This window comes from Bufo bufo, chromosome 2 (assembly GCF_905171765.1).
Source record: "Bufo bufo chromosome 2, aBufBuf1.1, whole genome shotgun sequence".
NCBI lineage: Eukaryota > Metazoa > Chordata > Amphibia > Anura > Bufonidae > Bufo > Bufo bufo.
In genome coordinates, this window is record NC_053390.1 from 832,148,377 (window position 1) to 832,175,302 (window position 26,926).

A 26,926-nucleotide genomic window follows, 5' to 3' on the forward strand; every position below is an offset into this window, starting at 1 on the left:
GTTCCACATAAATATACTCCACTTCTTTTTTAGATAAAATTCCCAATCATTGACCCTCCAACAGAATGTTGTGAAGCTTCTCTTGATAAGGGAGGAGCGGGTTGGAATCCAACAGCAGATAGGTGTTCTTGTCCTTCAACATATTTAGAACTTGTTCCTTCTATACACTGCTGTCTAAGATGACCACCGCTCCTCCCTTATCAGCCTTACGGATCACAATCTCCTGCATATCATGTAAAGCCTGCAAAGCATTCATTTCCTCCCTAGTGAGATTGTTGAATTTTTGCTTGGACCCGTTTTTCTGTGTTAGAGTACACAGATGCTTCTCTATTAACTCCTGGAACTTGTCAAGGGCCACAGAACGGGATTGTATTGGGTAAAAACCCTTGTTTAATACCCTGAATGTTTCAGAGACATTTTGTAATTGTGAGTTCTCTTCCCTCTGACAAGATTCCTGAAGAGATGAGACACAGACCAATTCTGTAAAGTCAAACACTGGGTAATGCATAGATGTATCACTTAAGGTAGGAACCGTCTGCAACATTGTTTGATTTATTGAGCCGGTGTTCACATTCATTATTGTATGACCTATTTGACCCGTGTTTACATTCATTATTGTTTCGCCTGTTTGGCCTGTATTCACACTCATCGCGTCTTTACTGGATGAGAAAGGTTTTTTTAAAGTGAGATTTCTAGCAAGACGGTTGATATCAATGATCGTGTGATACAGGTCAAAACTGCAGGACGGAGAGAAAGAAAAACCCCTCCGCAGTACCCCCTCCTGGATGGGGGAGATGGGCACTGAGGATAGGTTAATTACCTGAATATCGTCATGAACTATTTCCGGCGAGTAGGATATCGCCGATTTTTTACGGTGCTTTCTCCCTGCCCTGCGTTTTTTGCCTGCTCCTTATGAGTGGAGTCATCATGCGATTTATGCGGGGTCCCTGTATCGGAACCATTCGTTTCATCTGTAGCAGACTCCGCCGAGTCCATGTCCGTGGAGCTAAATGAAACACGTGAACTGCGTCTCCACTTATTGCGGTTCATCTTCTTAAGAGTTGATCGCGGGACACTTTTTTTCCTAATAGACCAAGTGAAAACTGTGTCCGTACTATAGTCCAGAAGATCTCTGTTATACTTGCTTTGTTTGTAATCAATGATGGTGTCCTCCAATTTATTCAGGTTTTCTTTTAGTTTAATGTCCATATTGAGAAAGCTGCCATCTTGCTCATTTTGTTTAAGGTCACCTTGTGAAATTTTAATCTCCTCATGGAGTTCCTTCCGACACACTTCCTCCTGTGTAATAATGAGCTGCATCAGCTTCAAAGAGCAATCATTTAGAGTGTTGTACCATTGCGCTGCAAAAGGATCGGAATCCCGGTGGTAGGTTTCTTTTAATACGTAGTCCCCTCGGTGCAATATTCTTATCCAGATATCGTTTCAGGGATGTACAATCCCACCACACGCGTAATTCCTTAGTTAAAAGTTATTCCAGTGCTGTCATCTTGACTTTTAGCTCCATATGACCCTGTTGGGGTGTATTCATTGTATTGAAAATATCGTCCATTTTCTTAATGCGATCCTCACATTGTTCTACGGATCGCAAAGCTGTGGACATTATACTTCAGTCAAAATAGATGACAAAAAAGAAGAAATGGTGTATTCAGAGCCTAAGGTCAGTTTTACTCAGACATACAGAGGGAGTGCACGCTGTTCAAATATGTCCAAAACAATGATTGAAATGGCTGCAGCTCTCACCTCTGACTTTAATCCACGAAGCACGGAAGAAAGGCCAGAACTGGGCCTAATACAATATCCAATAGAAAGAGAGAATCCAGCTTCCCGTGGAGTAAAAAATAGTTCTTTATTGGCTCATCGCATAAAATCCACCGAAATCACAGGAAAAAGGTGTACAGTAACATGTTTCGGGCTACAGAATCCAGCCCTTCATTAAGACATAACACACATATAATAAAACCATTTCTTTTTATGCAGCACAAGATCCAATCCCCTCTAATCAGCAAAGTGTCCGCACCTGGAGCCTGGAATGGGAACCATTCAGCGGTCCAGGGGAGGAGATCCAGCATCACAGGTGATGCATACATACACATAATGTACATATCCTAGTTGTATTGCAGAGTGAGGTCATGTTTTCTATTTAACCCCTTTGGCATGCAGGTATCAAGTGAAAACATCCAAAAAGTCTCCCACATGCATGTCATAAATAACATACCAAAGGGGGAAATGATTAGAGCTAGACGGCATTGCTCTACAGAGGGGTTGTTTTTAAAAGAAACAGAGATTATTACACAGAGACTCCTGAGCAGAGGCTATACACTCCAGAACATTAACAAAGGCGTTGAGTTTGCCAGATTGAAAGATAGGAAATCTCTGATCTTTCCTCAGACCTTGAAAAAATCCTATAGATGTCAAAAAAGTCAAAAAAGATCTTGCTGAGGAGGACAAAAAACCTACTGTTTTTATTACCAATTACAGTAGAGAATATCCACACATCTGCAGAATTATCCGTAAACATCTCCCTGTCCTCAATTACGATGAGGAGTGGAGAGATGTGGTGTCTGCGGGTATCTGGTGTATATCCAAAAAAGCACCTACGGTGGGAAAAAAACTCAGCCCCAGTTTGTTTACTGATACCATTCCCCGGGCATGTTCCTGGCCAAAAACTACTGGCAATTATAAATGTGGAAGTAAGAAATGGATATGCTGCCGATACATGTGTGTCACTAAGGAGGTCACATCTACAGTGAATGACAACATATACGCTCTAAAACAATATATCAACTGTAATACAGAGTTTGTTGTGTACGTTACTACATGCAGAATCTGTAAAGTTTAATATGTTGGATGCACTGTAAATGAGCTGAAGATACGTATCAGAAAACATCTCAGTGATATTCCTCATTTTCAGACTCGCAATGTATCGGCAGCGACTTTCCACTTCGCCACTGTTCACAGAGGTGACGCATCTGCGTTTTGTGCACAGGGGATTGAAGTGGTGTCACTGCCCATAAGAGGAGGCGACCGCAGACAAAAACTCCTTAGCAGGGAGACTTTTTGGATGTTTTCACTTGATACCTGCGTGCCAAAGGGGTTAAATAGAAAACATGACCTCACTCTGCAATACAACTAGGATATGTTCATTATGTGTATGTATGCATCACCTGTGATGTTGGATCTCCTCCCCTGGACCGCTGAATGGTTCCCATTCCAGGCTCCAGGTGCAGACACTTTACTGATTAGAGGGGGTTGGACCTTGTGCTACATAAAAAGGAATGGTTTTAATATGTGTGTTATGTCTTGATGAAGGGCTGGATTCTGTAGCCCGAAACATGTTACTGTACACCTTTTTCCTATGATTTTGGTCTATTTTATATGATGAGCCAATAAAGAACTATTTTTTACTCCACAAGAAGCTGGATTCTCTCTTTCTATTAGACGGTCAATGGATATCACTTTTACTGCTGGCCAGTGGAGTACAGGCCCCAAAAATGATTCATTCACCGGACAGAAAACATCAAGTGATTATGTGGCTGGAGGTATATTAGACGGTCATTGGATATCAATTTTAATGTAGGCCAGTGGACTACAGGCCCCAAAAATTATTCATTCACCGTACAGAAAACATCAAGTGATTATGTGGCTGGAGGTACATTAGGCGATCACCGCATAACAATTTTAATGTTGGCCAGTTAGATTACAGGCCCCAAAATTATTGCATTCACCTTACAGAAAACATCAAATGATTATGTGGCTGGAGGTATATTAGAAGGTCAATGGATATCAATTTTACTGCAGGCCAGTACAAATACATATGTTTAAAAGAGCTAAAAATATTAAATTGGATTAAAAACATGGCAATCGAAATCCCCACTCTTGAAAAAAAAACTATTGATAATAGTTGAATTCCTTCAAGGCCCCAAACATTAGGCATTACCCGGACAGAAAAGGCATTGTATTTACATAAGACAGGGACCATTATTTGTTCTGTGTGGTGGCGGATATGTGTGGGCTGGCAGGAGGAAATTCAATTAAATGTGGTCGTCACAGGTGTTGAATTCCTCCGAGATCCATGCCTCATTAATTTTTTGAAATGTGAGGTAGTCCACACTGTCGTGAGCTAGGCGAGTGCACTTATCGGTTACGATCCCTCCTGCTGCGCTGAGCGGACACTCGGCGAGGGGCAAGCCAAGAGTTCCATGGCAAATTGTGCCAGCTCTGGCCACAGGATAAGCCTGCACACCCACTAGTCAAGGGTTTTCTTGCTTCTCAGAGCGTCCACATCGGCCCTTAACATGATGTAGTCGGACACCTGATGGTCTAGGCGTTCCCTAAGGCTGGAACCGGAGGGTTGCTGTCGATGGGTTGGCTACAAGAATGATCTCATATGCAAAGTGACCAACACATCTTTAACTGCCCTCTTCTTGCATGTGCTGTAGGATTGGTAATTGTTTCTCTGTGGGTGGAAATTCCTCTGCCAGCGCTTGCAACAGCAGAATGCAGCATCTGTCGAAGCAAGGCCTGGAAGTGCTGCATTCTGACAGCCCTCTGTGATGCTGGTAACATGTCTGCCATTTTGTGTTTGTACTGGGGGGCTAAGTACGTTGCCAACCAGTACTGGTCCATGCCCTTTATGCTTTTTATACATGGGTCCCTCTTCAAACACTGGAGCCTGATGACCCCCATTTGCATTAAATTGGAAGAGGTGGAGTGGTCTGGCTCCTGCTCATCAGCCAGGAGAATGTTGTCCTTGGTCTCCTACCTCCATAAACAGACAACACCAGGGATCCCAGAAAGGTTTAAAGCTACTCTTCTTGCTCCTCCTCCTCCTCCTCCCCTCCTCCCCTCCCCAACCACCATCCTCCTCTGACTCCTCTTCAGATTCCAGTTGACTTGTCTCAGATGGATTAGCCCCCCCTGGGAATTCATTCAGCATTGTGACTTCCTCATCTTCCTGCTCCTGCTCCTCGATGGCTTGATCAATTACACAACCCAATGCACACTCCAGAAAGAAGGCGCAAGGTACGATGTCACTGATGGCGCCCTGGCTGCGTCTGACCAGTTTGGTGATCTCATCAAATGGCCGCAGAAGTCTGCATGCGTCGCGCATGAGCAGCCACTGGCACGGTGAAAAAAATCCAAGCTCCCTAGAACCTGTCCTGCTGCAGAGTAGTCGTTAACGGCACATTGCTGTTGGAGCAGCCTATTAAACATATACAAGGTGGAGTTCCAGCACTTCGGGCAGTCACAAATCAGACTTCTGACAGGCAAGTGGTGTTGCCGCTGAATGTCAGCAAGGCAAGCCATGGCCGTGTAAGATCTTCTAAAATGGAGTAGGTGACGGAGGATGGAGTAGGAGGAGGAGAAGAAGAGGCAGGCTTGTATGCAATCTGTGGCTGTAACACTAAATCCACATGGGTGCCATGGGTTACATGCTTGACAGCTGTCAGAAGGTTCACCCAGTGGGCAGTAAAAGTTATGTACCTTCCCTGGCCGTGTTTGCTAGACCACATGTCTGTGGTCAGATGTATCTTGGCACCGACACTGTGTGCCAGAGATACATTCACTTGCCGCTGAACGTGGCCATATAGCTCTGGGATACCCTTCTTGGAGAAATATTTTCTCCCGGGGACCTTCCATTGCGGTGTGCGAAAGGCTCCAAATTTTCTAAAGGCCTCAGAGTCCACCAGTTTATATGGCAGTAGTTGGCGGGCTAGCAGTTCCGACAAGCCGGCAGTAAGCCTTTGGGCAAGAGGGTTATCCGGCGTCATCAAACTTTTTACATTCGAACATTTGGGCCACTGAAGCCTGCCTTTTGCCAGATGTACGCGATGATGGCATAGTGGAAGGTGGAGGACAAATGGGAGGAGAGAGGAGAAGGAGAAGAGGCAGGAGGTGGAGCGACGGGAGTGTGGCTTTGTGGGTTCTTACAGTGTTGCTCCCACTGGGCTCGTGATGGGAGGCCAGGTGCCTTCTTAAGACGGTCGTCCCTAGGTGAGTGTTGGGCTAACAGCGACTTATGCGTTGACAGCAAAGGCTGCAGTTGGCAACACTATTGTCAGCAGCTGACACGTTAAAAAAGCCCACACTGCGGAGCCATGTGCCGGCATCCTGGGAGCGCCAGATTTGACCGTGCATGGTGGATGGCTCGCTCCAGATACATTTGCAGTCTGCTTTTTGCCTCCTGTGCACTGCTAGTTCTGCCTGCTTCTCCTCATTTTCCTCCCTATCTGCTGCTCCGTCTCTCCCTCTGAACTCCCCTCTTCTTCTCTTGTGGGCACCCATGTGATGTCCATCAACACGTCATCATTGTCACCTTCACCACCACTGACATTAGAGATCTCGGAGTAGGTAGCAACAGCGGGGACCACCCTCCTTTGGCTGATCTGGGTACTGTTGTCAGACCGCTGGGTGGCGGCCGTTGCTACCTCCTCTTCCTCATCCGATGCCAAGAATGGCTGCACATCAGTATGGTCTGGCAATGGATGGGAAAATAATTCCTCTGACTCGAGCGGAGGGGCTATGGTGGTGGTTGTGTCTTTGGGGGTGCACACAGCAGAGATTGAGGAGGGTGTTGATACAGAGGATGAGGAGGGTGCATAAGCAGAAGGCTGAGTGAGCCACTCAACAAACTCTGGTGCATTTTTTTTCGTAATCGCACCCACCTTCGCCAACTTCCCACTTAGGCTCCGGCCTGGTACACCTGCCCGACCCCTACCACCCCTGCGGAATGGCCTGCCCCTTCCTCAGCCTGTCATTTTCAAAATGACCCTGTGAAAAAGTCCCTATAGAAGAGCAGTATTTGTGGAAGCAGGTATATTGCATGCCTCAATCAATATTTGGTGGAAGCCGGTATATCAATCCCCTGTATCAGTATTTTGTGGAAACGGGTACATAGAACCCAATAAGGAGTATTTGTTGGAAGACGGTTAATCAAACTCCTAAATCAATATTTGGTGGAAGCTGGTATATCAATCCCCTCTATCAGTATTTTGTGGAAACAGGTATATAGAACCCGGTAATGAGTATTTGCTGGAAGCTGGTATATCAAACCCCTTAATCAATATTTGGTGGAAGCTGGTGTATTGCAGGCCTCAATCAATATTTGGTGGAACCCGGTGTATCACACCCCTCAATCAGTATTTTGTGGAAGCAGGTATATCGCACCCCTTAATCAGTTTTTTTTGGGGGCAACAGATATATCACACCAGTTGCAATTAGTTGTTCCAATAGCGTTTGTGCCTCTGTATAGCTGTGGTATCTCAGCATAACCGCACAGAACTGCTGCACAATACAAATGCACTATATATAAAGTATATTATAAGTATATCACACCTCACAGCATTTCACACCTATCGATAGCACACCTATATCAGTCCTTAAAAGGACTTTTGTGGCCCTATTAGCTAGCGTTTGTTGTCCCTAACAGCCTGTCCCTGCTCCACACAGCAACCTCTCCCTACACTGGCAAAAGACTGAATGTAAAATGGCGGCCAAATCGGGTTTATTTAGAGGGTAGGGGGTATGTCCATGTGCTGAAACTTCTGAATTGGCTGTCTTGTACCACCTGATGGATGTGTCATGGGTCAAAGTTTGGCGCTATGCAAAAAAATATGGCACTGGGGTGGGGGGCGGAGCTAGCCGAGCATGGTGGTGGACGCTTAGCCTTGTGCTCCTCATCACACCACCCGGTCATAGCTTTTTCTATAGCGCAGAAACTACTCGAAATATGGGTAAACTGTCCAAGGAGAGAAGCAAAGACGCAGAGGGTACACTTAGACCCCAGAAATCGCAAGGGGACTTGACAAGGTTCCTGAACAAGGCGATGCCTTCTCCGGCCAGAGGGAAGAAAATGGCGGCGGCTGCTGCCCGCTCTGAGACGCAGGAAGACGATTCAGATGGCGGCAGTTCATGTGCTTATTCCGATACCCAAGGAGCTGCAAACACACTGCCGATTACAAGATCTTTCCTGAAACACTCCCTGTCGCAAGCCCTGTCTCCGGTGATGAAGGAGCTGGCAGACATAAAGATGGAGGTACACCAAATGGGATCCCGAGTTGAATCGCTCGAAAACTCCCAGATAGCTATTACAGAGCATAGCAGGGGACTGCAAGCTGAAATGAAGTCACTACGCTCACAACTGAATAATGCCTACCTTAGCCTGGAGGATCAGGAGAATAGGGGACAGCGAAAGAATGTAAGAATCAGGGGGATCCCTGAGTCTATCCCTGCTGAAGAAATTTCAGAATGTGTTCGCCGAATCTTCTCAACGCTGGTGGGGCAGACTCATGCAGACGCCATTACAATTGAACAGGCCCATAGGGCTCTGAGGCCCAAACCCGCGGATGGAGACCCGCCAAGAGACACAGTCTGCGCACTCCTAAACTACCTGGACACAGCAAAGATCCTCAAAAAGGCAAGAGAAAAAGAGGACATTCTCATGGACACTCACAAAATCCAGATTTTCCAGGATTTGGCGGCTAGCACGCTTGCTAAACGGAGGGTCTTGCGCCCTTTGACAGCGGAACTGAGAGCTAAAAAACTACCTATGAGATGGCTCTTTCCCTTCGGGCTAAGTACCTCAATTAAAGGCCGACAATACACGGTTCGCCACACTGATGACCTGCCGAAGATCTGGGAGGCTCTTGAGATAGCGCCCATGGACATACCATCGTGGCTACCAGCAACTACCGCAGAAGAACTCCCTCATCTGCCTTCACTTGCGCCCTGGGCACTTTCGTCTAAGGCCAAAGCGACAAGGAAGAAACAGGCCTCCATGGACTGAAACTTAGCTATAGAAGGTGACAAAGCTGCCAGTTGCAGCGTTTTAGTCTCATAATCCACACATTCGCATACTGTTGGGTTCATGTTACAGTTATTATAAGTGAAGTTGCCTCACTTGGACTGACACTTTGTACAACCAGGTGCAGAGTGTATACCCGGCTGAATACCGGAGGTGCCGGTCGGGAGGGAGAGTCTGCCTGAGCTGGCGTAACCCTCTTATAGGCCTCCTTTCTCCCTCATTTGGGAGCAGCTCTCTCCCTTCGGACCTGTAATAGTCCATACTTATATCTTTTGATGCGAGTAGGCCTTGTAAGGCCCTTATACTGGCCGGGTGTGTGTGGAGTTGGTGGTCGCATTGGGCTCTACCACTGATGTCCCCCCCCCCCCGAGTCTATTCTACTTGTTTGCCATTGCACTATTGCGCAGATTTGTGCCGTTAGAGCCTCAGTGCTCTTCTCCCTTTTATGTTTATGTCAACATTTACCCCTGTCTCCCATCCAATGTCGATCTACATGTTAATGTCCCTGAGATGGCTGTGCTGGTTGCCAGCTGACTAATAATATGGCTGAAATAACTGTTTGCACACTTAATGTTAAAGGGATGAACATCCCTCAGAAGAGAAGTCAAGTGTACCACACCCTTAAAAGGGAAAAAGCTGACATACTCTTTTTACAAGAGACTCACTTTAGACATCAGCGTGTCCCTAGTCTAAGTGGTAGATGCTTCCCTGTCTGGTACCATTCTTCCTACTCCTCAGCTGCTAGAGGAGTTTCCATTGGCATTAGCAAAAACATACCATTTACCTTGACAGCTAAGATGGAGGACCCTCTGGGAAGGTACCTGTTTGTTAAGGGGAAAGTCCTTAACAAAACTATCACTTTGGCAAATGTATATGCCCCGAATGTTAAGCAGATCCTGTGGTTTGTAAAGATGTTGGGCACCCTCCAGGATTTCGTGGAAGGCATATTGATATTAGGGGGGGATTTCAACCTAGCCATAGATCACAGCATAGACTCCACCTCAAAAACTTTGCTCCTCTCTAAAAAACAAATACGTAGACTGTAGCTGTCTCTCTCGAACCTGCGGATCTCGGATGTCTGGAGGGCCCTCAATCCAGAAGGGAGGGACTATACGTTCTTTTCCCAGGTACATGGTACCTATCAGAGACTAGACTACATTTATATGTCCAATAATTCGCTCACTTCTGTGATAAGCGCGGAAATTGGGAATTCCACCGTCCCTGACCATTCCCCGGTAAAAGTTAAGTGGCAACTGAAGGATTTGCCCCCAAAAGCCTGGACGTGGCGCCTTAACACCACACTTCTAGAGGACGAGCTTAACAGGACTCAGATAGAACAGAAGATCCTAAACTACTTTAATGAAAATGATAGACCTCAAACCCCCGTGCCCATGATTTGGGAGGCCCACAAGGCAGTTATTAGAGGAGAGCTGATTAGCCTAGGCTCCAGGGTAAAGAAGCAAAGAGCTCAGAAGTTAAACTCCCTACTGACACAGATCTCTACCCTGGAAACCTTACACAAAATGAAACAGACTGGAGAAGTACAATGTACACTTAAGGCGCTGCGCCACCAGGTCAAAGACCTGTTAAATATTAAAACGGCCAAAATAATGCAAGCACTTCGCTTCAAGTATTTCTGTCAGGGAGACAAGGGTTCTAAGGTGATGACTAGTCTCTTAAGAGCTCAAAAGAGCAAAACTTTTATCCAAACTATTAAAACTAAAGAAGGTAAGAAACTCACCACAACATCGGATATAGCGAGTGAATTCTGTAGCTTTTGCTCATCATTATATAATCTAGACAAAGAGAAAATGAAAGCAGATCCTAGCCAACAAGATTCGGGTGAATTTATAGATACCTTCCTTAAATCCATCACAATACCCACCTTGTCAATAGATGATAGGTCCAAATTGCTACAACCCTTTACAAGTGAAGAGGCAGATACGATCCTTAGCTCTATCCCAATGGGCAAAAGCCCAGGTCCAGATGGCTACCCCATTTATTACTATAAGAAATATAAACATATCCTGATCCCATACTTTGTGAGACTCTGTAATGACCTGATGCAGGGCTCTGCCCTCCCTGCTCAAGCCCAAGAAGCGCATATTACCATCATCCACAAGGAAGGGAAAGATCAGGAGCTGTGCGGTAGCTACAGACCCATTTCTCTCCTAAACACGAAGTGGTGGGCCAAGCTGCTAAGTCACAGGATTGCCTCACTGCTCCCCAGCCTTATAGGTGAGGAGCAGGTAGGTTTTGTCTTGGGCAGGGAGGGTAGACATAATGTTAGCAGAGTCTTACATGCTGTTTCTTATGCTCACTCTAAAAAGACGCCCCTAGTTCTGCTAGGAACTGACGCAGAAAAAGCGTTTGACAGGGTGGGTTGGAAATTTATGCGGAAAACTCTGGAAGCCTTTGGATTCCCAGATAGGTTTGTACAGGCAATAGTCACAATGTACTCCTCCCCCTCTGCCCGTATACACTGTCGGACTCCTTTAGCATTGGAAATGGTACCAGACGGGGATGCCCACTATCTCCTTCACTCTTCATATTAGCCATGGAAACGTTGCTGCTTAAATTCAGGCAATCCCCTAATATTAGTGGATTAAGAATAAATACATTTCAACACAAAATGGCAGCGTTTGCTGACGATTTGTTAATGTTTATCTCAAACCCGGAAATAGCCATACCATATGTATTGGATATCTTTGAGGCATTCGGTAAAGCATCTAATTTCAAGATAAACTTTGACAAATCAGAGGCTTTAGGGATCTCTGTCTCCCCTTCCCAGTTGAGAAGAATAAGAGATATGACCCCCTTTAAATGGCCTGCTAAAGCAATCAAATATCTGGGGATCATGATACCTGCTAACTTAAACTTGCTTCACCAACTCAACTATACCCCCTTATTGACTAAGATACAGTCTAATTTAACAGGGTTCTCAAAGAAAATGCTATCCTGGCTGGGAAGGAAAAATGCATTAGTCACATTCATCCTTCCACAATTGTTGTTCCTATTTCGATCTCTCCCGATGTCCATACCCAACACATTCCAAGCCAAATTGAAATCGGTTTTTGGGAAATTTCTCTGGGATGGTAAAAAAGCTAGACTACCATACTCGCTTCTCACTAGGAAAAAGAAACAAGGTGGCATTTCCCTACCAGATATTAACATGTATTTACAAGCCATACACTTAGAAAGATGGTTGGCATTGACTCAACCGGAGCCGACCCCTATACATATTGGTATGGAAAAATCCCTGTTAGGGAGTCAAAGAGAATTCCTGCTATGGTGTAAAGCGCCCTTACCGAGTAAGCAGGATCTACCATACGATCTAATTAGAAGCACAATACATGGTTGCCAAAAATCTAGCGAGCTGAATATGGGGAAGAATAAACTGTCCCCCCTAATCCCCCTCCATATATTACCACAGATACTTGCAAGACGCCCCCTGGAAACCACAAAAATCTGGTCATCTGTAGCTCATCTTAGACTAGGTGATTTGTACCGCTCCAAAGCTAGTAGGGATTTCTATAGAGATATAACCGGTAATGTTAGCACACCGGGGGATATCCTACAAATTTGGGACTTTGAGAAATCTTGCACTAGTTTCAAGAGATCCAACCACCTTCCTCTGCCTGATCCTACATGGTTGGAGAACTACATATCATTGCCCGTCCTGCCAGCTAAATGTTTATCCATAATATATAGACAACTGCTAATATGAGCAAGTGCTTGTAGTACTCTCCCTCCCCCATCTTCCTTGCTGGGGCCGGTGCTTCACTGCCCTGACCACGTACAGCATCAGGACGTAGTGTGCACTCTATGACCTGACCATGCACGCAGTCAGGTGACAGAGCAGCGCAGGCTGGGAAGACAGGGGAGCGCAACTTCTGCCGGAGGTGAAGAGGAGCCACGGCGCAGGACAGGTTAGAGGAGGTTTTTATTTTTATCTGATCTGAGGTCTTATGGGGTCTAACATTGATGGCTGATCTGAGGTCTGATGGGGGTCTGACAATTTGGGCTGATCTGAGGTGGGTCTAACATTGAGAGCTGATCTGAGGTCTCAGGGGGGTCTGACAATGTGGGCTGATCTGAGGTCTGATGGGGTCTAATATTGAAGGCTGATTTAAAGTCTGATGGGGGTCTGACAATATGGGCTGATATAAGGTCTGATGGGGGTCTGACAATGTGGGCTAATCTGAGGTCTGATGGGGTCTAACATTGAAGGCTGATCTAAAGTCTGATGAGGTCTAACATAGAGGGCTGATCTGAGGTCTGAGGTTCTGACATGGAGGGCTGATTTGATGTCCTGATAAGGGGGTCAGATGTGATGTCCTGATATGGGGGCCTGATCTGATGTCCTGATATTTATGAGGTTCTGATCTGAGGATCTGATATAATGTCTGATGAAAAATATTTTTTTCCTATTTTCCTCCTCTTAAACCTGGGGTGCCTCCCCACCAGAGAGAAAAAATAAATTGAGAGAAAAAAAAAAAAACACCCAAACTGTAACTCCTAGCACCATTTCTATAATCTAGGCACCATGTTTCCCTAACCCTCACCACCAGAGCTAAAGTTTCCTAAACTTACAGGCCTTCAGGAGCAGGCATAAGAATTCTTTCATAAAGACATCCTTCGCTTCTTTTACTGTCTTAATCAAGTATCTCTTGTCCCATTTTCTGAATTTCAAGGAGAAGGGAGATTCCTCAGCTATATTTAATGTCTTCCCTCTGAAGAGCCAAGGCAAACATTTTAATTTCTGACTTTGTCTGACCAATGTCCAAAAAATAAATATAAAAAAAAAACGCACATTGGAAAAATGGTCAGACAGCGTTCTTTTCTCCCTTGCTGAGTAATGAAGTTAAGCCATCACGTCCGTTACTTGATTTATAATCTTAGCTCTTGACATAACTTATGGATCTTGATCCACCCTTAAGTCCATGGGGGCATTTTGGAGTAACAACAATAAACACATATTGGTAAATGTATTTTTTAAATAACTTTTGTGGCGAAACGAACCTCGCCACTGGGTTCTGGAGGAGCCTGGTTGCCAGTCTCTTGCCCCAGGATTATGGGCCCTCTCATCGGCCCATGCTAAACTTGAACCCCATGGCGATTTGACTGTGTTTGTGGCATCTGAGCACTGTTTGGATATATTGAGCACTCATATCCAAGCTATCTGGGAATATGTTAAATGTCTATGTTACTGTAATGGTTGGGATATTGTATATTTGAATAGTGATGTCTGTCCTATTGTCTCCACGTGTGTATTGGCGATTTCCCTTTGTCCTGAGAGATAATTAAATTACTCCTCGGTTGTCTCCAGGACAGAAGACATTGTGTATTCTCCTGCCTGTGATAATTACATAAACCCATTGTGTAAGGTAATTGTATCACAGGCAGTGGGGAGGATTTTTGTGTGGGAGTGTTTTACTGTATTGTACGTGTTTATTGGTTGTTTTTACAAAACCCTGTGGGTGGTACTACTGTGTACCAATGTTATATAAGAACAATAAAGACACAGCTCTGGGTGTCCACTGCTTGACCCTCAACACGGAGCCTCGTCTCGTTCTTGGCGGGATTCACTGTATGCTGTTAGAGACTGATTGCTAGGAGTGTAAGCCGCTTGGGTGCGTTTCCTATTCGTCTGCAAGCAGCTATTCGTGAGGTTCCGTTCGGGAGTTTGGAGCATTGCCTTGTATGCCGTAACAATTGGTGGCAAGTGGCGGGATCGTTCTCACAGCCCAGAAGGACAGCTACAAAGAAACATCATTCCCTGGAATTACAATTTGAGGGCAACGCATGTCCCAGTACAGCGACCCTGACAGCAGCAGGATGGAACCAGCAGTGGCATACGATGAGGAATACCTGGATGGCCGGGATGCATTAAGGAAAGGTATCTGGTACCAGGCCCTGGATAATGTACAATACCAGTGAGGCGAGAGTCTCCACAGTGAAGAGCAGCGATTGCAGAAGCAAGTGGCCCTGCAGATGCCCTTCCTGGGAGAGCAGCCCCTGGAGGAATAGGTGAAGGAACTAGAGCACCGGGTATGGCAGGAGCTATGGCTGGAGGATGCCTACCAGGCGCCCTGGTGGTATATGGCACAGTATATACCCCGGACAGGTGAGCATGACAAGCCAGAGGGAGAGGAGTTTGATGGTCCTGGCTTGTTATGGGAGTCCTTTGCAGAGCCTGACTTTGGGAGCCCTGCACAGTCCAGACTTCAGGACATTTTCTATGAGAGGGAGGCTAGGCAGGATTGGGATGACCTCCATGAGGTAGAGAAAGACCTGGCTCACCTAGCACATAGCAACCCTGGAGTGGGAACTGGAGCAGAACCGCCGAGATCTCTTCCACTCCATTGGGAAGGCTCAGCAGGACAGCAAGAAGTCAGACACAGGTCCAGAGCCTTTCAGCTGGGAGGATATTGTGGATGTTTACTGGGAAGAACCCCAGGTGGCCGGTGGAGATGGGACCGAGGTCTCTCCACTGCTCCTGCAGGGAATTGGGAGACCAGTCTCCATTCCCCAGCGGCAGGATAAGTTACAGGGGGCAGAGACAGTCGGTCCTGTCCCCCAGCGGCAATAGGAGTTATTGGGAATTGGGAGCCCAGTCTCCATTCCCCTGCGGCAGTGTAATCTACAGGGAATTGGGAGCCCAGTCTCCATTCCCCAGCGGCCGTGTGATCTACAAGGAATTGGGAGCCCAGTCTCCATTCCCCAGCGGCCGTGTGATGTACAGGGAATTGGGAGCCCAGTCTCCATTCCCCAGCGGCCGTGTGATATGCAGGGAATTGTGAGCCCAGTCTCCATCCCCCAGCGGCCGTGTGATATGCAGGGAATTGTGAGCCCAGTCTCCATCCCCCAGCGGCAGTGTAATATGCAGGGAATTGTGAGCCCAGTCTCCATCCCCCAGCGGCCGTGTGATATGCAGGGAATTGGGAGCCCAGTCTCCATTCCCCAGCGGCAGTGTGATATGCAGGGAATTGGGAGCCCAGTCTCCATTCCCCAGCGGCAGTGTAATATGCAGGGAATTGGGAGCCCAGTCTCCATTCCCCAGCGGCAGGCTAAGTTACAGGGGGCAGAGACAGTCGGTCCTGTCCCCCAGCGGCAATGGGAGTTATTGGGAATTGGGAGCCCAGTCTCCATTCCCCTGCGGCAGTGTAATCTACAGGGAATTGGGAGCCCAGTCTCCATTCCCCAGCGGCCGTGTGATCTACAAGGAATTGGGAGCCCAGTCTCCATTCCCAGCGGCAGTGTGATATGCAGGGAATTGGGAGCCCAGTCTCCATTCCCCAGCTGCAGTGTGATTTACAAGGAATTGGGAGCCCAGTCTCTATTCCCCAGCGACTGTGTGATCTACAAGGAATTGGGAGCACAGTCTCCATCCCCCAGCGGCAGTTTAACGCACCAGGGGGAGACAGTAAGCCCCACAAGAGTGCAGATGGGACCATGGTTTCTGCACTCACAGCACAGGGGGTAGGGACAGTCGGTCCTGTCCCCCAGCAACAGGGCTGTTTAGCCAAAGGGGAGACAGTCGGTCTCCCCCCACAGCAGCATGGTAGTCTATCTAAAGGGGAGACAGTCGGTCTCTCCCTACAACAGCAGAGCGGTGCATCTAAAGGGGAGACAGTCGGTCTCCCCCTCCAACAACTAGGCTCCAACCAGGCTACTTCCGTGGTAGCGCTGGCACCAGGGCAGAGTTCCGCTGGTCTCTGCCCACTCAGCAACCCACCAAGGCAGTCTACCAGTCCCCCACACAGCCATGGTGAGGCACCTGGACATGGACAAGTTTATCCCTTGCTCAAGTGTAGTAACCATTTATTGTGGGTGGGCTGTACTGCTGTTTCTATTTTGTGGGTGGGCTGCTGGACTAACAAGGGCACTGACCGGCAGAAGGTCAGATACCCTGTTAGTCCGTTTGGAAAAAGCATGATGTGTGACGAAACGAACCTCGCCACTGGGTGCTGGAGAAGCCTGGTTGCCAGCCTCTTGCCCCAGGATTATGGGCCCTCTCATCGGCCCATGCTAAACTTAAACCCCATGGCGATTTGACTGTGTTTGTGGCATCTGAGCGCTGTTTGGATATATTGAGAGCTCAGATCCAAGCTATCTGGGAATATGTTAAATGTCTATGTTACTGTAATGGTTGGGACATTGCATATTTGAATAGTGATGTCTGTCCTATTGTCTCCACGTGTGTATTGGCGATTTCCCTTTGTCCTGAGAGATAATTGAATTACTCCTCGGTTGTCTCCAGGACAGAAAACATTGTGTATTCTCCTGCCTGTGATAATTACATCCACCCATTGTGTAAGGTAATTGTATCACAGGCAGAGGGGAGGATTTTGTGTGGGAGTGTTTTACTGTATTGTACGTGTTTATTGGTTGTTTTTACAAAACCCTGTGGGTGGTACTACTGTGTACCAATGTTATATAAGAACAATAAAGACACAGCTCTGGGTGTCCACTGCTTGACCCTCAACACGGAGCCTCATCTCGTTCTTGGGGGGATTCACTGTATGCTGTTAGAGATTGCTAGGAGTGTAAGCCGCTTGGGTGCGTTTCCTATTCGTCTGCTAGCAGCTATTCGTGAGGTTCCATTCGGGAGTTTGGAGCATTGCCTTGTATGCCGTAACAACTTTCACGCAAGCCTTTTATTCTGATGTTGCTTTTTTACACCCCAGAGGTGCGTTACCACCTTTTACACCCCCTCGCTATCTCATATGGTTAACTCCAGGTCATCATATGCACTTATTTCTAGATCCTGCAAAATGTGTATATTTATTTCTATGTAACTGTTGTGTTCATGTAATGTGCCTGGTTCACCAGCAGGTGGCAGCAAGCTTGGCAGAGATAGTTTACCTGAAATTGAGCCTTTCTTTCCATTCTAGACCTCTTTAGAGAGGGACGAGTTTTAGTTAATGAAGGTCAGATGAGAGTATCCCCTCTAAGGGGAAGGAAGCAGGCCCTCGTCCCTGCTGGACGGACCCTGCTAAAGCCAGCAGAGCACCATCAGCTCTGCTGGACCTGGAGGCTTATGCTACAAGCCTCAAGAGCCAGGGAGAGACAGTTCCTTTGGATAAAGAAAGTAAGAGACAGACCAGATGACAAAGTTAAGTTGCAGCATACAGCAAAGGAAGAGTTCCTATCTAATCCTGTCAGCACTGCATAGCCACAGAGTAGCGGATGTAGCAGAGCCGAGTGTGTTTGCCTGCCAGAATTTATTCCAAAGCCTGCTGGTGACCAAGATAAAGTTGGAAGATTGTTGCCTGATGAAAGTTTATTCAAATAAAGCTGTTGTCAAGTTCATCACAGGGTCTGGACTCAATTTATTTAATCATCTCCTTCAACTACTCCTTTTGCTGCAATGGACGGCCACACCTGGGGTTCCAGTGTATCCAGGTGGGAGCACCGTGACAAGTGCAACACCTTTAAGGGACATTAGGCCACCCTGCACCACTCTGGCATTCCTACACCTGGGTACCACCATATCACTAAAATGGGGCCCTGTACCCTCGTTGCTGCAATGCAACTGGCGTCACAACAAACACTTATTCCATCTTAAAGGTGCCCCTTGCGGACTGCGGTTGCTGCAGCTTCTCTTAGATCTGTTCTCAAGGTCTGCTGTTTTTATCCTGAATGACCTTATGACATCACTCTGCCCTGCACGTTATACACTGTATATGTATGTAGAGTCTTGTGATAAAAGAATTCATCTTTTTTCATATTTATTTGTATATTTAAAAATACCTTACCCAGAAAAAGAAAGACAATTACAAAGCCCCCGTAACATAAAGGGACTGATATTTTTGGTCCGATATCTTTGACACCATGTCAGATGTATGAATTGTGTGAACTGTGTATAGATCCTACATATCAGCAGGTAGACATGGGGAGAGCCTCTCCTTCTCCTCCTAATAAATGCACTGCTGAGATAATGTAACGATTGGAATCTAATTATATTTTATCATTTCTTTCTAGTATAAGATGATATCTACAAGTTGTTATTTTCAGAGTTAATCACTATTATCGGGGTTACTATTTTGCTGTCAGTTCTTTCTTTTCCCCAGCAGGTCAGCTTTTCTGTTCATTTCAGATTTAAACAAAATAATAAAACATTTTGGGAAAAACACACAACCTAAAAGTCCAGCACTGGAAGCCATTACTGAAAATATCTCCACAGCCACCAAGTTCTTTCCCCTGCTGCTCAGATAAGCCAGGATCATGGAGATCCAGACGCTGCAGAACACCAGCATGCTGAAGGTGATGTACTTGGCCTCATTAAAACTGTCCGGTAATGTCCTCACCATGAAAGCCAGAACAAGGCTCACACCTGCCAGGAACCCCAGATAACCCAACATGGAGTAGAACCAGATATCTGAGCCTTCGTTACACTGAATGATGATCTTCCCAGGATAAGAGTCAGTGTCAAGGTCCTGGAATGGAGGAGAAATAGACAACCAGATAATACAGATTACAGCTTGAAAGGATGAACACAATGACACTATGGTATATGGTAGTTTCACACTGAGCCATTTTCTCCAAGGGCTTCCAGGCTTGGTGGACTTAAAAGCAACACAAACCATCACAGTCTTGGCGAGAAGTGAAGATACGGCTACTGAGAAGAAGATTCCAAAACTGGTTTCACGTAATCTACAAGTCACATCATTGGGATGACCCAGAAACAAGAAGACAGAGAGGAAGCTGAGGATGATGGAGACCAGGAGGAGATAACTCAGGTTCCTGTTATTGGCTTTAACAATAGGAGTGTCTCGATGGGAAATGAATATTCCAAATATGAAGCTGGTCACAAGACATCCGAAGACCGAGACACAGGAGAAGACAGAAGCAATGGTGTCATTCTGGTAAGAGATGAATTCCACTACTTTGGGCCGGCATAGGTCTCTCTTCTCATTAGGCCATTCATCACTTTGGCATTTAATGCAGTTGTCAGAATCTGTAGGAAAATGTCATAACATCTTATATCTATCTCCCCATCTCATACACAGTAGTAGCGATGCTAAACAGCATGGTTTATTACATCATCCACATAATATGCCTACCATGGTTGTTTAGTGACTCCTATTAACGTTATATTAGAAAACCAAAATTACTCAAATAGCAAATACAACTAGATGGTGTCGTTTCTGAAGAAACCACAGGATGTTGGCTTAAAAACGCTAGAGATATAAGCAAAATCTGTTTAACCTGGTTTATAAAAATTTGAACCCAAGTCACCAAATGACTGACTGTGCCAAATTTGAGGACCCTACCATTAACAGTCTAAGAGCGGCGGTAATTTGTATTATCCCATATAAAACGAATGGGCTGAAATGTGATTGGCCTCTGGCTTTAAAACTGTGAGAATGGCAGTAATTGAAAGTTTGACATTGAAGTCAATAGGTGAAATATGATTGACTGTTTTAGGCTCCACCCACTTTTCCTAAATTTTGACCGCAGTCACCCAGTGAGTAATTGACATTTGGCATTTAAACTGTAATAATAGCAGCAGTTTATCTGTTTTTCATTAAGGTCAACGGATGAAATTTGATTGGCTGTTGTTGCCGAACCCCTTTTTTTTTCTAATTATGAACCACAGTCACCCAGTGACTAACACTTTAACCCCTTCAGGACCGGGCTCATTTTCACCTTAAGGACCAGGCCATTTTTTGGAAATCTGACCAGTGTCACTTTAAGTGCTAATAACTTTAAAACGCTTTGACTTATCCAGGCCATTCTGAGATTGTTTTTTCGTCACATATTGTACTTCATGACACTGGTAAAATGAAGTCAAAAAATTTTTTTTTTTTGCACAAAAAAATACCTAATTTACCAAAAATTTGGAAAAATTTGCAAATTTCAAAGTTTCAGTTTCTCTACTTCTGTAATACATAGTAATACCCCAAAAAATTGTGATGACTTTACATTCCCCATATGTCTACTTCATGCTTGAATTGTTTTGGGAATGATATTTTATTTTTTGGGGATGTTATAAGGCTTAGAAGTTTAGAAGCAAATCTTGAAATTTTTCCGAAATTTACAAAAACTCAATTTTTAGGGACCAGTTTAGGTCTGAAGTCACTTTGCGAGGCTTACATAATAGAAACCACCCAAAAATGACCCCATCTAAAAAACTACACCCCTCAAGGTATTCAAAACTGATTTTGCATACGTTGTTAACCCTTTAGGTGTTGCACAAGAGTTATTGGCAAATGGGGAGGAAATTTGAGAATTTCATTTTTTTGTCTAATTTTTCATTTTAACCCATTTTTTCCACTAACAAACCAAGGGTTAACAGCCAAACAAGACTGTATCTTTATTGCCCTGACTCTGCCGTTTACAGAAACACCCAATATGTGGCCGTAAACTACTGTACGGCCACACAGCGGGGCGTAGAGTGAAAGGTGCGCCGTTTGGTTTTTGGAAGGCTGATTTTTATGGACTGGTTTATTTACACCATGTCCCATTTGAAGCCCCCTGATGCACCCCTAGAGTAGAAACTCCATAAAAGTGACCCCATCTAAGAAACTACACCCCTCAAGGTATTCAAAACTGATTTTACATACGTCATTAACCCTTTAGGTGTTGCACAAGAGTTATTGGCAAATGGAGATGAAATTTGAGAATTTCATTTTTTTGCCTAATTTTCAATTTTAACCCATTTTTTCCACTAACAAAGCAAGGGTTAACAGCCAAACAAGACTGTATCTTTATTGCCCTGACTCTGATGTTCACAGAAACACCCCATATGTGGCCGTAAACTACTGTATGGCCACACAGCGGGGCGTAGAGTGAAAGTTGCGCCGTTTGGTTTCTGGAGGGCTAATTTTGCTGGACTGTTTTTTTTACACCATGTCCCATTTGAAGCCCCCCTGATGCACCCCTAGAGTAGAAACTCCATAAAAGTGACCCCATCTAAGAAACTACACCCCTCAAGGTATTCAAAACTGATTTTACAAACTTTGTTAACCCTTTAGGTGTTGCACAAGATTTAATGGAAAATAGAGATACAATTTCAAAATTTCACATTTTTGGCAGATTTTCCATTTTAATATTTTTTTTCCAGTTACAAAGCAAGGGTTAACAGCCAAACAAAACTCATTATTTATGGCCCTGATTCTGTAGTTTACAGAAGCACCCCATATGTGGTCGTAAACCGCTGTACGGGCACACGGCAGGGCGCAGAAGGAAAGGAATGCCATACGGTTTTTGGAAGGCAGGTTTTGCTGGACTGTTTTTTTTGACACCATGTCCCATTTGAAGCCCCCCTGATGCACCCCTCGAGTAGAAACTCCATAAAAGTGACGCCATCTAAGAAACTACACCCCTCAAGGTATTCAAAACTGATTTTACAAACGTTGTTAACCCTTTAGGTGTTCCACAAGAATAAATGGAAAATAGAGATTAAATTTCAAAATTTCACTTTTTCGGCAGATTTTCCATTTTAATATTTTTTTTTCCAGTAACAAAGCAAGGGTTAACAGCCAAACAAAACTCTTTATTTATGGCCCTGATTCTGTAGTTTACAGAAACACCCCATATGTGGTCGTAAACTGCTGTATGGGCACGCGGCAGGGCGCAGAAGGAAAGGAATGCCATATGGATTTTGGAAGGCAGATTTTGCTGGATTGTTTTTAGACACCATGTCCCATTTAAAGCCCCCTGATGCACCCCTAGAGTAGAAACTCCAAAAAAGTGGCCCCATTTTGGAAACTACGGGATAAGGTGGCAGTTTTGTTGGTACTATTTTAGGGTACATATGATTTTTGGTTGCTCTATATTACACTTTTTTGTGAGGCAAAGTAACAAAAAATAGAAATTCAGAAATTTCAAGTCCATTTGCCATTAACTCTTGTGGAACACTTAAAGGGTTAACAAAGTTTGTAAAATCAGTTTTGAATACCTTGAGGGGTGTAGTTTCCAAAATGGGGTCATTTTTTGGAGTTTATACTCTAGGGGTGCATCGGGGGGGCTTCAAATGGGACATGGTGTCAAAAAACCAGTCCAGCAAAAACTGCCTTCCAAAAACCATATGGCGCTCCTTTCCTTCTGCGCCCTGCCGTGTGCCCGTACAGCAGTTTACGACCACATATGGGGCATTTCTATAAACTAAAGAATCAGGGCAATAAATATTGAGTTTTGTTTGGCTGTTAACCCTTGCTTTGTTATGGGAAAAAATGAATTAAAATGGAAAATTTGCCAAAAAATAGCTGTTTTGGCACTGTTTTTATTTTTTATTATTTACAACGTTCATCTGACAGGTTAGATCATGTGCTATTTTTATAGAGCAGGTTCTTACGGACGTGACGATACCTAATATGTATACTTTTTTATTTATTTAGGTTTTACACAATTATATCATTTTTGACACAAAAAAAAAACATGTTTTAGTGTCTCCATAGTCTGAGAGCCATAGTTTTTTCAGTTTTTTGGCGATTGTCTCAGGTTGGGTATCATTTTTGCGGGATGAGATGACGGTTAGATTGGTACTATTTTGGGGTGCACATGACTTTTTGATCGCTTGCTATTACACTTTTTGTGATGTAAGGTGACAAAAAATAGCTTTTTTGACACCGTTTTTATTTAATTTTTTTTACAGTGTTCACCTGAGGGGTTAGGTCATGTGGTATTTTTATAGATCAGGTTCTTACGGACATGGCAATACCTAATATGTCTACCTTTTTATAATTTATCAGGGTTTTACACAATAATATTTTTGAAACAAAAAAAAAATCATGTTTTAGTATCTCCATAGTCTGAGACCCATAGTTTTTTTATTTTTTGGGCCATTGTCTCATGTAAGGGCTCATTTTTTGCGGGATGAGGTGACGGTTTGATTGGTACTTTTTTGGCGTACATGCGACTTTTTTGATCACTTTTATTACCTTTTTTGGGAAGTAAGGTGGGCAAAATTTCAATTTCCTCATAGTTTTTATTTTTTTATTTTTATGGCGTTCACCGTGCGGGGAAAGTAACATGACCGTTTTATAGATCAGGTCGTTACGGACGCGGCGATACCTAATATGTGTAGTGTATTTTATTTTTTTAATTTTTATTCAGTGATAAATGTGTTTTTTTGAAACTTTACTTTTTTCACTTTTTTTTACTTTTTTTTTGACCCAGACCCACTTGGTTCTTGAAGATCCAGTGGGTCTGATGTCTGTATAATACAGTACAGTACAATATATATTGTTCTGTACTGTATTTTACACTTGTCTGAACAGATCTATGCTTTCAGCACAGATCTGTTCAGCACCATGGACAGCAGGACGCCTGAGAGGCGTCCTGTTGCCATGGGAACCTTCCCCGTCTGCTCAGAACTGGTCAGAACTGCGCAGACGGGGAAGGGTAAGTACAGGGCTGAGGGGGGCTCTCTGGGAGCTCTCTCCCTCTCCCATCGGGGGGCTGCAAAGGCACAGCAGCCCCCCGATGGGAGAGGGAGGGAGCTCCCTGCGCTGTTAACCCTTTCCATACAGCGGTCCGTACGGACCGCTGTATGGAAAGGGTTAAACGGCTGACATCGCATCGCAGATGTCAGCCGTTTATACCAGGGTGCCAGCAATGTGCTGGCACCCTGGTATAACCACTTACCACCAACGATCATTGAAAGGGAGGCGGGCGGGGGATCGCGATCCCGCCTGCCGCACCGCCCGCCTCCCGCAGCTTACCGCACCTCCCCACCGCCTGCGACACCCCCCCCTGCACCACCCGCCCCCATAATATTATTCAGGGGTGCAGGGGGGGGCGAAACATATATATTTTGGGCATAGTAAAGTTTCTGATCCCCGCGGTCAGGGACCGCGGCGATCAGAAACCGCAGAAAGCGCTACAAACCGCAGGTCTGAATTGACCTGCGGTTTGCAGCGATCGCCGACATGGGGGGGTCACAGGACCCCCCTCGGCATTGACCTAAGGTGCCCGGCTGTGTGTGACAGCCGGGATCTCAGCGCTGTCACCATGTCTGCAGACATGGTGACAGTTTATGCCATGACGTTTATACTCATCATGGCGCGCTAAGTAGCAGTGCGCCATGACGAGTATACTCGTCATAGGTGGGGAATATTTTCACACTATCTCCTTCTCTGATCGCTTCCCTGACAGGAATTGGGGCGATCAGAGAAGGAGAAGCACATAGTCCTTCCCTAACCCCCCCTTACCTGCCCCGATGCGCTGTGATTGGTCCCTCTGCAGTAATGGACCAATCACAGCGATCGTGGGCGGGTCAGAGCTACAATACAGCTCCTGCCGGCTTCTCTGGTTGCCTAGCAACCCCAGCACGCCGGCTTCACTGGAGCTTCAGCGCTTCGCTCCCTGCGCTGACAGTGAAAGCCGATCACGTACATGCACGTGGGAATGCGGTGAGGCACCACATTCCCCCACGTACATGTACGTGATGTTGCGTGAAGGGGTTAAGGTTTGGGAATTATGGCATTTAACGTGTAAAAATAGCAGCAGTTTTATTTTTTTCTATTGAAAATCAATGAGTGAAATTTGATTGGTTGTTGGTTTCTCCGCCCACTTTTTTAAACGTTGAAGTGGAACCACCCAATGACCACATTTTTGATATTTGAGGTCCATGACATCAATAATGCGAGAATGGCATCATTTTTAATGTTGCCCATTTTTCAGAGTCCACGAAATGTGACAGAAATTTTCAGGTTGACTCCATGACTAAGTGCGAGTAGCAAAAGTTGACAATTTTCCAATTAAAGTCTATGACAAAAAGTAGGGTCTTCGGGGGGCTGCCCCAGGGGCCCGGAGGGTGGGATCGGTTAACAAAGCACAAGCAACCTATTCGGGTATGTGCCGAACAAGTGTGCAAAGTTTGGTAATTGTACTTCTAAAACTGTGGGAGGAGTAGCGTATAGAAAATAGCAAAATTTTCATTGGCCGTTGCTAGCTGCGCCCACTTTGGGGTGTCCCCGCAAAATTTACCCTTTTATTCTGGTTGACACCAACAATATGTGGTCTGAGTTTGGGGAGTGTAGCTTCAAAACTGGGGGCCCAGAGGGTGGGATCGCTTATTAAAGAACAAGCAACTTACTTCGCTATAGGTCGAAGAACTGTGGAAATTTTGGGGTATACACCCCCAAAACTGTAGGAGGAGTAGCGTATAGAAAAAGGGGGGGGCGGAGAAGAATAATAACTAGATGGTATCATTTCTGAAGAAACCACAGGATGTTGGCTTGAAATCTGATTAGCTGTTTGTGGCTCCATCCACTTTTAAAAATTTGAACCCAAGTCACACAATGACTGACTGTGCCAAATTTGAGGACCCTGCAATTAACAGTCAAAGAGCGGCAGTAATTTAAATTTTCCCATATAAAATGAATGGCTGAAATGTGATTGGCTGTTAAAGGCTCCACCCAATTTTCCTAAATTCTAACCACACTCACCCATTCACCCATGGTGCCAGTTTGGGTACTCTGGCTTTCATATTGTAAGAATAACAGCTTTTTACATTTTCTCATTGAAGTCAATAGGGAAAATCTGATTGGTTGTTTGTGGCTCCGCCCACTTTTAAAATTTGAATTCCCGTCACCCAGTAACCGAATGTACCAAGTTTGAAGACCCTGCCATTAACAGTGTAAGAATGGCAGCAATTTAAATATTCCCATTGAATAGCACTAGGTAATATTTGATTGGCTGTTTTAAGCTCCGCCCAGTTTTCTGAATTTTAAGCCCAGTCACCCAGTCATGGTCTGTGCCAAGATTGGGGCTGCTGGCTTTAAAACTGTGAGAATGGCAGTATTTGAAAGTTTTACATTGAAGTCAATAGGTGAAATCTGATTGGCTGTTTTAGGCTCCACCCAATTTTCCTAAATTTTGACTGCAGTTACCCAGTGAGTAATTGTGCTAAGTTTGGGGCACTTGGCATTTAAAGTGTGATAATAGCAGCAGTTTGCCTTTTTTTCATTAAAGTCACTGGCTGAAATCTGATTGGCTGTTGTTTCCCCGCCCCTTATTTTCCTAATTGTGAACCACAGTCACCCAGTGACTAACACTTTAAGGGGGTTTTCTCATCTCACACAATGGGGGCATATCGCTAGGATATGCCCCCATTGTCTTAAAGGTGCGGGTCCCACCGCTGGGACC

General features: G+C 45.1%; 1 protein-coding gene across 1 annotated transcript in view; it reads right to left on the minus strand.

The window, feature by feature from the left end:
- Positions 1–18,879: 18,879 nt before the first annotated feature.
- LOC120991097 overlaps positions 18,880–26,926 on the minus strand; it is a 94,642-nt gene continuing 86,595 nt past the window's right edge. Inside the window, exon 7 of the mRNA XM_040419989.1 lies at positions 18,880–19,787. Coding sequence (XP_040275923.1) covers positions 18,880–19,787 — 908 coding nt within the window. The remainder of the gene's footprint in view (positions 19,788–26,926) is intronic.